Consider the following 12,292-nt stretch of genomic DNA (forward strand, 5'->3'; position numbering starts at 1 on the left):
CTTTCAATGTCCTATAGTTTTCCAAGTATAGGTCTTTTATTTTTAATTTAAATTCTTTATTGTTTAAAGTATTACATAAGTCTCCCTTTTCCCCATTGTCCTCTACCCAGCTGCCCCGACGCCCCAGCACATGTCCTCACCCCCCCACCCTCCCATTCATGCCCTCACCCCTTGGTGTCCATGTCCACTGGATATGCTAATATGCATGCATACAAGTCCTTTGGTTGATCTTTTACCCCCTTACCCCCGCCTTCCCTCATAGGTTAGAAAATCTGCTCGATGCTTATATGACTCTGGTTCTATTTTTGTTCATCAGTTTATGTTGTTCATTATATTCCACAAATGAGTGAGATCATGTGATATTTATCTTTCTCTGACTGGCTTATTTTGCTTAGCATAATACTCTCCACTTCTACCCATGCTGTTGCAAATGGTAAGAATGCCTTCTTTTTTACCGCAGCGTAGTCTTCCATTGTGTAGATGTACCAGTTTTTTAATCCACTCATCTGCTGATGGGCATTTAGGCAGCTTCCAATCTTAGCTATGGTAAATTGTGCTGCTATGAACATAGGGGTGCATATATCCTTTCTGATTGGTGTTTCTGTTTTCTTGGGATATATTCCAGAAGTGGGATCTCTGGGTCAAATGGGAGTTCCATTTTTAGTTTTTTGAGGGAAGTTCATACTGTCTTACACAGTGGTTGCACCAGTCAGCATTCCCAACAGCAGTGCACGAGGGTTCCTTTTTCTTTGCATCCTTGCCAGCACTTGTCATTTGTTAATTTGTTGATGATAACTATTCTGACAGGTGTGAGATAGTACTGCATTGTCGTTTTGATTTCCATCTCTCGGATTATTAGTGACCTTGAGCATGTTTTCATATGTCTCTTGGCTTTCCTTATGTACTATTTTGAAAAATATCTATTTAGGTCTGTTGCCCATTTTTTGATTGGGTTGTTTATCTTCCTTTTTTCAAGTTGTGTGAGTTCCCCGTAAATGTTGGAGATTAAACCCTTATTGGAGATAACATTGGCAAATATGTTCTCCCAAGCAATGGGCTTTCTTGTTGTTTTGTTGATGGTTTCTTTCACTGTGAAGAAGCTTTTTATTTTGATGTAGTCCCATTTCTTTATTTTTTTAATATAAAAACACAGATTTAATCATATTTAATTTAAAAAATGGAACATATCTTACATAAGGGTTTTCTAAGTTAGAAATGTTATACTACAGATTTAATCATATTTAATTTAAAAAATGGAACATATCTTACATAAGGGTTTTCTAAGTTAGAAATGTTATACATATCTGGCACTACAGAAGATACACAACTCTTCCACAGTTCATAGAAGAGTAGATGGACAATTTGATAAAGGATTGAGGAACAATTGAAAAACAGTTTACAAATAAGGAGGCAGAAAATGCTTCAAGAGGCTCGGTCTTCAGAAATTGTCCTGGAATGCAGTTTCATTTGTATCAATGTCATGCTCCTTTTTCAATTTCTTGAACTCTACCACTTGGAAGAGGATGTGCTCGAGGATATGTTTGGCATCTTGTTGGTCCTTTGGTAGTTTATTGGTTACTCCAGGAATGTCACCACATTTCCTGACATAGAATTCCAGATCTTCTTCAGTACACTTATTGGTAATCTGAGCAAGCTGTGACTTCTCAGAGGAGAATGTCTCATCCAGGTCAAACAGCTCCAGTGGAGGAGGTGGCAATTCCCTGAAACTGGGAGGGAAAACCGCTGGCTGATGGGCAGGCAGCGGTGTCTTAAACTGAGGCTGGATGAGCTGGAGAGGTTCATGTTTCACATTGAGCTGTTCATAGCCTTGATGACCTTGGAGAGGGAAGTGACATCCAGCTGGTAAATGGACAGGTCAAAGAGGGTGGTGAAGTCCCGTGGGTTCTCATCACCCTCTTGGAGACACACTCAAAGCATCTCTAACAGGGTGGCTGTGTCAGGCAGCATCATGTAGTCAGAATTCTCTGGATCCTCAGCATCAATCTGGTTTAGATGAATGTCTTCTGTTGTAAGCCATTGGAAAACAACATCCATGATTTTGCTATTTTTTTCTTCTTTATCCAAATAAACATGTGACATGAGCCAAGCACTGCCAGCTTCCCACCTTGGTTCTTGGAGTGATAAAAAGCCAGAATGGGTCTGTTCAGTGGAAAACAGACAGAACCCATGGACAGAACAGCAACTGCTGGTTTCATGACACTCAATGTGGCACCAAAGGTGAGAACCTAGGCATTTTTTACACTGCTCTTCTCATCAATGATCCAGGCACAGCCCTCCCTGCAGTTCGGCTGATCTCCCTATTCAAGACTCCATTGGGCCTAACTGGTTTGGCTCAGTGGATAGAGCATCGGCCTGCGGACTGCGGACTGAAAGGTCCCAGGTTCGATTCCGGTCAAGGGCATGTACTTTGGTTGCAGGCACATCCCCAGTAGGGGCTGTGCAGGAGGCAGCTGTTTGATGTTTCTCTCTCATCGATGTTTCTAACTCTCTATCCCTCTCCCTTCCTCTCTGTAAAAAAATCAATAAAATATATATATAAAAAAAGACTCCATTGGAAACTAGAGTTTCTTTAGGATGGAAATACTTATACATTTCTAACCGCAGCATCATTATTAACCATGATTCCATATTCTTCCAGGAGAAATTTAATATTGGTGTCAAACCTGGATTCCCCACCCTCTCCTAGCATCACAAGGATATCTCCAACGCCGTCAATGTATTTCATCAGGACCTCAAACTCAGCTGCAGTAAATTTTTCCCTTGGCCCAGCTGTAATCCACAATTTCACACCAATTAAATTCTCAGGTGTGATTTCATCTTTTAAGCTCTGAATCTTCCAATTGCTCCGAAGTCTCTTCTGCATCGATTTATAGCCATTGTTGGTGATAAATACTTCCTTTTTGTATGCATTGAAAAGAATGGTGCTCCAAAGCTCTTTCTCCATGGTTACCTGAGGCCTGGTGACCACCATCTTCACCTGATGCCACCCAGCATCCCAATGCCAGGTATCCAAGGCCTCTTAGCAATGTCGGACTCTTTATTTTCTCTTTAGTTTCCATTGCCCTAGGAGCTGTATCAGTGAAGATATTGCTTCGGCATATATCTGAGATTTTGCTGCCTGTGGATTCCTCTAATATTTTTATGGTTTCCCATCTTATGTTTAAATCCTTTACCCATTTTGAGTTTATTTTTGTGTATGGTGTAAGTTGATGGTCTACTTTCAATTTTTTTTTTTGCATGTATCTGTCCAATTTTCCCAACACCATTTATTGAAGAGACTGTCTTGACTCCATTGTATGCTCTTGCCTCCTTTGTCAAATATTAATTGAGCATAATGGCTTGGGTCAATTTCTGGGTTCTCTGTACCATTCCATTGGTATATATGTCTGTTCTTGTGCCAGTACCAGGCAGTTTTGAGAACTGTGGCTTGGTAATATAGTAGCTTGATATCTGGTATTGTGATCCCTCCACCTTTTTTCTTCTTTCTCAGGATTGCTGTGGCTATTCCGGGTCTTTTTTTTTTTTTATGCCAGATGCATTTTTGGAGAGTTTGTTATAGATCTTTGAAATATGCCATTGGTATTTTAATGGGGCGTGCATTGAATCTATAGATTGCTTTGGGTAGTATGAACAGTTTGATGATGTTGTTTCTACCAAGCCATGAACATGGTATGTTCTTTCATCTGTTTATGTCTTCCTCTATCTCTTTTTTCAATGTCCTGTATTTTTTCTTGAGTACAAGCCTTTTACCTCCTTAGTGAAGTTTATTCCTAGGTATCTTATTTTTTTTGGTGCAATGGTAAATGGGATTGGTTTTTTTCTTTTCTCTTTCTGTGAATTTATTATCTATATATATATAAAAGCCTAAGTGGCCATTATGACCAAATGACCAGAATGACAAGTTGACCTGTCGTAATGATGCCCAGTGACCAGCAGGAGGCAGACACTCAACACAAGAGCTGCCCCTTGGTGTTAGTGCACTCCCACAGCCAACCTTCAGTCAGCCATCCTCCTGCTGTCCCTACCCACTGCGTTTGGCCAACCTCCCACGGTCCCTTCCCTGGGCTGGTCCTTCCCTCTGGCTAAGGCTCCAGGCACTGGAGAATCTGTCTCTGGGAATCCTATAGGAGGAGAGTGACCCTGATGCTGATTAAGACAGAGTAGCATTTCGGAAGGTGTAGAAGGGGCAAGGCAGCAGCCTAATTGCAAAGACTTAAAGTACACACCACTACCATCTTACCTCTGCCACTACACCATGTGTGCCACTCACCCTTCTGCCCCCATCATCCACTTCTACCTTGACAAACACTTTTCCAGACTGCCAACCAGTGATTGACTAGCGTTCCTATGGTGGTGTGCTGCCATTGACTGAAGTCAGCTATCTATCATGCTTGGGGGCGGAGCCCCTAGAATATGTGTGCTTCAGGTAGGAGAGATGACCTGTCTGTCTGTCAGCAACTTTTACCCAGGGAGAGTGAGGTGGCCCTAGCACAGGCCGTGAAGTAGAGCTGTATTTCCACTGTGGAGCATAGCTGGTGTTCAGGCTTTTTTGGGGCACTCTTTTGTGGTCTTTGCTTGCCGTTACCTCAGTACATCTACACTACTAGATCTGGGCCTGCTGGCTAAACTCCTGTGGTCCCTCTCCACAGCCAGCAGGCCCCGATCACCCATGCTCCCACGCATGAATTTGTGCACCAGGTCTCTAGCTGGTTTATAAAAAGGCCATAGATTTCTGGGTGTTAATTTTGTATCCTCCTATATTGCCAAATTTATTTATTAGGTCTAGTAGTTTTTTTGATGGAGTCTTTGGGGTTATCTATGTATAGTATCATGTCATCTGCAAATAAGGACAGTTTTACTTCTTCTTTTCCAATTTTGATGCCTTTTATTTTTTGTTTCTGGTCTGATCGATTTGGCTAGCATTTCCAGTACTATATCGAACAGGTGTGGTGAAAGTGGGCATCCCTGTCTTGTTCCTGTTCTTAGGGAAAATGAGTTTACTTTTAACCCATTGAGTATCATACTGGCGGTAGATTTGTCATTGCTGGTTGCTCCACCCTGGTGATTCCCAGAGACCCCACCCCACCCAATTTACAACCCCACCCAAACTGTGTGCATCGTCTTTTGCATATGAATGGCATGTCCTTTCTCTGCTTAAAACCTGTCAAACTTCAGCTGGGTCAGAGAGCCCTAGAGTTTCCAAAAGATGGCCCAAGGCCTGGCAGCAGCAGCCTGCCTTGCTTCACAGCTGGGTCTCATCTGGGCACTTCCAAACCCCATACAAAGAGGAGGAATCTGCAGATGTCTCTGTAGCTCCTGCTGGGTGGCCTCAGACAGTGGCTGATCTTGCACCTCCTTGGAGATCCAAGAGCCAGGATACCCAGTGCTCAGAGTGAGACCATACTGGATTATAACTCTTTACTTCCATAAGAGACACACTCAAGGATCAGACACAGTGAGCACCAAAGCCCCATTGAAGCAAGTCCTGCTTCATAAAGGTGTCTTCCCTGCACAACAGATCTTCCAGTGTAGACACTGCTGGTCACCACAGCCAATTGGCCTGGAGGTCAAATCCTCCCAGTGATACCAACAGCAATCAAGGCTTAACTACAACAAGACTATGCACACAGCCCACAAAGGGGTGCACCAAGAGTGTCCACCTCAGGTGATTGGGGAGGCTGAGCCACTGGGCCTTTTAGGACACCCACCACACAAAACTACTCTATCAACTCAAGGAGACTTAGCAGCTACCCAGTACATAGAAACAAACACAAGGAATCAGCCAAAATGTGGAGACAAAGAAACAAGTCACAAATGAAAGAAATGGATGAAAGCAAACTACTGGATATAGAGTGCAAAACCACGGTTATAAGGTTACTCAAGAATCTTCTAGAAACCTCTAAGAAATTTAGAGAGACCCTCAAGGATATGAAAAATGACCAATCAGAAATTAAGCATATACTGACTGTAATAAAGAATAATATACAGAGATCCAATAGCAGACAAGAGGATCCCAAGAATGAAGTCAAATATTTGAAATTTGAAGAAGCAAACAACACCCAACCAGAAAAGCAAAAAGAAAAAGAATCCAAAAATATGAATATAGTGTAAGGAGCCTCTGGGACAACTTCAAGCGTACAAACATCTGAATTATGAGGGTGCCAGAAGAAGAGAGCAAGCAAGATATTGAAAACCTATTTGAAGAAATAATGACAGGAAACTTCCCCTACCTGGTGAAAGAAATAGACTTACAAGTCCAGGAAGTGCAGAAGAACCCCAAACAAGAAGAATCTAAAGAGGACCACACCAAGACACATCATAATTAAAATGCCAAGGGCAAAAGACAGAGAGAATCTTAAAAGCAGCAAGAGAAAAACAGTTAGTTACCTACGAGGGAGTACCCATACAACTGTCAACTGATTTATCAACAGAAACTATGAAGGCCAGAAGGGAGTGGCAAGAAATATACAAAGTGATGAATACTAAGAACCTACAACCAAGATTACTCTACCCAGCAAACTACCATTTAGAATTGAAGGTCAGATAAAGAGCTTCACAGACAAGAAAAAGCCAAAGGAGTTCATCACCACTAAACCAGTATTATATGAAATGCTGAAGGGTATTCTCTAAGAAGAGGAAAAAGAAGTAAAAAGTAAAGATAAAAGATTATGAACAAATTGACAACAAATACATATCTATCAATAAGTGAGCCTAAAAATCAAATGAATAAAAAACCTGATGAACAGAACAGACTGGTGAATGTAATAGAATCAGGGGCATGGAAAAGGAGCAGACTGACAATGCTTGGGGTGGGGGAAGGGGTTGTGGGGGGTATGGGAAGAGATTGGACAAAAGCTTACACCTATGGATGAGGTCAGTGGGGGAAGGGGGAAGGCCTGGAGTAGGGTGGGAACCAGATGGAGGGGAGCTATGTGAAGGAATAAAGGAACATCTGTAGTAATCTGAAAAATAAAGATTTAAAATAAAAAAATAAATTACAAAACAAACAAACAAAAAACATACAAATACCAAATACCCAGTAAAGAGGGTAGGGGCAGAATCTGTAGAGGCCAAGCTTATATACAGAAAGTAAGGTTAAGGAATTGGATGAATATGGGGAGGACCTCAGTTCAATGTAGAGGAATTAGAAAGAGAATGAATGAATAAGAAGAAAGAGAAAAAGAAGAAAAAATAATAAACATTTAAAAAATTAATTAAAAATAGAATAAAATAAAAAATTAGGACAATGAAAAATAATGTAAAAATAAATAGAAAATAAAGAAACAAATGAAAAAAGAAAAAGAAATTAAAAAGAGATAACAAAATAATCCTATCTAATAATAGACAAACATGGTAATTGACCATACCTTCACTACGCCTCCCATTGGCTAATCAGTGAGGTATGCAAATTAACTTCCAACAAATATGGCTGTTAATTTGCATATGTAGGCGTGAAGTGGTGGAGCGAAGACTGCAGGCTGCTCCGGCCGGAGCAGTGAAGGCTCTGAAGGCAGCTCCAGCCGGAGCAGCGAAGGCTTTGAAGGTGGCTCGGGCTGGAGCAGCGAAGACTGAAGGCAGCTCCAGGGGGAGTGAAGGCCTGGGTCCCAGGTGCTGGAGGAAAACCGGTGCCAGCAGCCAGGGGAAGGGAAGGCCCATTGCATGAATCTTTTTGTGCAACAGGCCTCTAGTAATAAAATAAAATAAAATAAAATAAAATAAAATGAAAAAGTGAAGTGTTGTTTCTTTCTGCTGAGTTTTAATTCCCCATGAGGGCTAGTTTAAGATCCCACTCTTCTGTACTGTCTGCTCTTCTCAGTTTCCTGTTGCTGGTACTGAATGGCCTTTCTTTAGGCAAGTCCCTGAGGGCTCTCAGGGACTATTCATATCTATATTTTTTTGTATCCTTTGTTCCACTCAGAATGTAGTCTGGGTGTGGCTGTATTGGTTGTCTGGATACTGTAGGGCGGGGCTATCTCTTCAAGAGAAAATGGCTACCTAGATCCAGCAGAACAGGTATGACTCAGTGCCAGACTGTGGCCACTTCTCCCCAACCCTCTCCTCTCCCCAGCCTCTCCCAAGACTCCACAAGTCCGCACCTCCACCTGCACCTCAGCCATGGGTGAGTGTTTGTATTTGAAAGGTCCTATGAACTAGGTTTAGCGAATAAAAGCAAAAACCAAAAAGAGGGGAAAGAGCTGCGCCATTGTGAGCCCTTCTCCCCCTGGCGCAGCGTGGCCTGGGCAGCTGTCCAGGATGTCCCTCTGAGCTCAGTCTCTCATGGCTGTGGACTTAGATCTAGAATACCCTGCACCAGCAGTCCTGTAGACCTCCTTTCCACAATCAGATGCTACGTCTGTCCCAAGGGTGCAGCTTTCTTCTGACCCTCTGGGCTTGGAGGTCTCGCAGTTCTCTCCAGCCTAGATCCCTGATTTTATCATTCTCCAGGCATTCTCTGCCCTTCCCAGCTGCAAATTGCCTTGCCAGTTGTGCCTACTTCGCCAGTTCTAGGTAGATGTTATTCGATTTAGTTGCTTGTTCTATCTGCTACCAGACAAGGCTCAGGACATGTCTGCCTAGTCTGCTGCCATTTTGTCTCCTTTCCCTCTGAGGTTTGATGGTCTGATTGATGCTTCTCTGTCTCTGGATCTGATTTTGTTCATCAGATTATATTGTTCATTATATTACACAAATAAGTGAGATCATGTGATATTTATTTTTCTCTGACTAACTTATTTCACTTAGCATAATGCTTTCCAGGTCCATCCATGTTGTTGCAAATGATAGGAGTTCCTTCCTTTTTACAGCAGCTTAGTATTCCATTGTGTAGATGTACCACAGTTTTTTTAATCCATTCATCTGCTGATGAGCACTTAGGCTGTTTCCAAATCTTAGCTATTATAAATTGTGCTTCTATGAACATAAAGGTGCATATATCCTTTCTGGTTAATTTTTTGAGAAAACTCCATACTGTTTTCCACAGTGAGTGGACCAGTCTGCATTCCCACCAGCAGTGTAAGGAGGTTCCTTTTCCTACGCATCCTATCCAGCACTTGTCATTTGTTGATAGTCATTCTGACAGGTGTGAGATGGTACCTCATTGTTGTTTTGATTTGCATCTCTCAGATGATTAGTGGCTTTTAGCATGTTTTTATATGTCTCTTGGCCTCCTGTATGTCCTCTTTTGAAAAGTGTCTATTTAGGTTTTTGCCCATTTTATAATTAGATTGTTTATCTTCCTTTTTTTAAGTTGAATGAGTTCCCTGTAAATTCTGGACATTAAAGCCTTATTGATATAACATTGATAAATAGGTTCTCCATGCAGTGGGCTTTCTTGTTGTTTTGTTGATGGGTTTCTTTCACTGTGCAGAAGCTTTTTATTTTGAAGTAGTCCCATTTGTTTATTTTCTCCTTAGTTTCCATTGCCCTAGGAGGTGTATCAGTAAAGATATTGCTACAAAAAAATGTCTGCCATTTTGCTGCTTATGGCTTCTTTTAGGATTTTTTGTGATTTCCCATCTTACGTTTAAGTTCTCTATCCATTTTGAGTTTATTTTTGTGTATGGTGTAAGTTGGTGGTCTAGTTTCATTTTTTGCATGTATCTGTCCAATTTTCCCAACACCATTTATTGAAGAGACTGTCTTGACTCCATTGTATGCTCTTGCCTCCTTTGTCAAATAGTAATTGAGCATAATGTCTGGGGTTGATCTCTGGGTTCTCTGTCCTGTTTCATTGGTCTATATGTCTGTTCTTGTGCCAGTACCAGGAAGTATGGACTTAAGATCTGGTTCTTTGAAAGGATAAACAAGATTGATGAACCTCTACCCAGGCTCACCAAGAAGCAAAGAGAGAAGACCCAAATAAACAAAATCAGAAATGAGGCAAAATAACAGACCCCCAAAATACAAATTATTATTTAAAAAATAATGGCCTTGGCTGGTTTGGCTCAGTGGATAGAGCGTTAGCCTGGAGACTGAAGGGTCCCAGGTTCGATTCCAGTCAAGGGCACATGCCCGGGTTGCGGGCTCAGTCCCCAGTGGGGGGCGTGCAGGAGGCAGCCGATCAATGATTCTCTCTCATCATTGATGTTTCTATCTTTCTATCCCTCTCCCTTCCTCTCTGAAATCAATAAAGATATATTTTTAAAAAATACTATGAACAACCCTACTCATACAAACTAAACAACCTTGAGGAAATGGACATATTGGTGGAAAAATATGACCTTAACAAAACGCAATCAAGAAGAATCAAAAAATCTCAACAGGCTGATAACTAAGGAGGAAATTGAAGCAGTCATCAAAAAGCTTCCAGGAAACAAAAGCCCTGGGCTAGAGGGCTTCACAGGAGAGTTTTACCAAACATTCTAAGAAGAACTAAAACCTATTCATCTCAGACTATTCCAAAAATTTCAAGAGGAAGGAACATTTCCAAGCTCTTTCTATGAAGCCAGCATTACGCTATCCCCAAACCAGATAAGGACAGTACAAAGAAAGAGAATTACAGGCCAATATCCCTGATGAACATAGATGCTAAAATCCTCAACAAAATTCCAAATGACCAAGTGGTATTTATTCCAGGGATGCAATGCTGGTACAATATCTGCAAATCAATAAGTGTGATACAGCACATAAACCAATTGAGAGACAAAAATCACATAGTCATATCAACTGATGCAAAAAAAAAGGCATTTGACAAAATCTAACACCCTTTCCTGATAAAAACTCTCAGCAAAGTGGGAATATAGGGATCATACCTCAACATAATAAAAGCCTTATATGACAAACCCACAGCCAACATCACACTCAATGGGAAAAAAACTAAAACCATTTCCTCTAAGACCAGGAACAAGACAGGGATGCCCACTTTCATCACTCCTGTTCGACACAGTACTGGAAGTGCTATCCATAGTGATCAGTCAAGGAGAAGAAATAAAAGGCATCCAAATTGGAAAAGAAGAAGTAAAATTGTCATTATTCACAGATGACATAATATTGTACATAGAAAACCCCAAAGACTCCATCTAAAAACTACTAAAACTAGTAAATGAATTCAGCAATGTAGCAGGATACAAAATTAATGCCCAGAAGTTTATGGCTTTTTTATACACCAACTAGAGGCCCAGTGCATGAAATTTGTGCACTGCGGGGGGGTGTCCCTCAGCCTGGCCTGCTCCCTCTCACAATCCAGGACCCCTTGGATAGGGTCTCTAGGCCTGGCCCGTGATCAGGGCCTATCAGGGATTTCTCCCCCCATCCCTGCCACTGGCACTGCTTGCCATCTGTGGGGCGCTGCTTCCTCCTCCCCTGCCACTGGTCACCTCCTTCTGAGGGCAACATGTGTAGGGTGTGATCCCTGGGCTGGCCTGGGCCTCCCTCTGGGGGGTGATCGCTGGCCAGCTCCACACATTCACCACAACATCATTGGCAGGTGGCCTGGGCCTCCCTCTGTGGGGCGATTGATCACGGGGTCTCCAGCTCAATCACCTCGATGAGGGAGGCCTTACCCAGCCACCGCAGTGTCATTGGCCAGGTATCCTGGACCTCCCTCTTTGGGGCAATTAATCGTGGAGCTTAATGATTGATTGCCCAGCTGAGGGAGGCTCTGCCCACCTGGCTGGGGTCCTCAATTGATGGCTGCACAGAGGGTTACCTGGGTCTCCCTCTTTGCCTTTTTGGAGTGATCGCAGAGCCTCCCCCCACCCCCACCCCCATTGATCACCCTGCTGGCTGGTTGCCTGGGCCACCTCCTGCAGGGTGATCATGGGGCAATGGCAGGGCCCCCCAGTAAATCGCACCACACCCACATTGCCTGGTCTGGTGCAAGTGCATGTCATAGCATGGTTGTCTGGATGGTTGTTCTGCTGTTCAGTTGATTTGCATATTATCCTTTTATTATTATAGATAATGAACTCACAGAAAGTGATACTGAAAAAATCCCATTACCATTGCAACAAATATTAAAGATACCTAGAAATAAATTTAACCAAGGAAGTAAAGGACTTGTACTCAGAAAATTACACGACATTGAAAAAAGAGATAAAGATATAAACAAATGGAAAAATATACTGTATTCATGGATTGGTAGAATCAACATCATTAAAATCTCCATACTACCCAAAGCAATCTATAGATTCAATGTAATCCCCATTAAAATACCAATGGCATATTTCAAAGATCTAGAACAAGCTCTCCAAAAATTCATCTGGAATAAAAAGAGACCCCAAATACCTTCAGCAATCTTGAGAAAGAAGAACAAACTTGGAAGGATCACAGT

General features: G+C 42.1%; 1 protein-coding gene and 1 pseudogene across 1 annotated transcript; both read right to left on the reverse strand.

The window, feature by feature from the left end:
* Positions 1 to 1,245: 1,245 nt before the first annotated feature.
* Positions 1,246 to 2,231, reverse strand: LOC132228246 (intraflagellar transport protein 52 homolog; annotated as a pseudogene).
* Positions 2,232 to 2,568: 337 nt separating this feature from the next.
* On the reverse strand, positions 2,569 to 3,048 carry LOC132228247 (intraflagellar transport protein 52 homolog). The gene has a single exon (XM_059684342.1). It carries the CDS (start codon positions 2,990 to 2,992, stop codon positions 2,606 to 2,608), a length of 387 nt encoding a protein of 128 aa, XP_059540325.1. The 5' UTR covers positions 2,993 to 3,048; the 3' UTR covers positions 2,569 to 2,605.
* Positions 3,049 to 12,292: the final 9,244 nt, after the last annotated feature.

Source organism: Myotis daubentonii, chromosome 2 (genome assembly GCF_963259705.1).
Source record: "Myotis daubentonii chromosome 2, mMyoDau2.1, whole genome shotgun sequence".
Lineage (NCBI taxonomy): Eukaryota > Metazoa > Chordata > Mammalia > Chiroptera > Vespertilionidae > Myotis > Myotis daubentonii.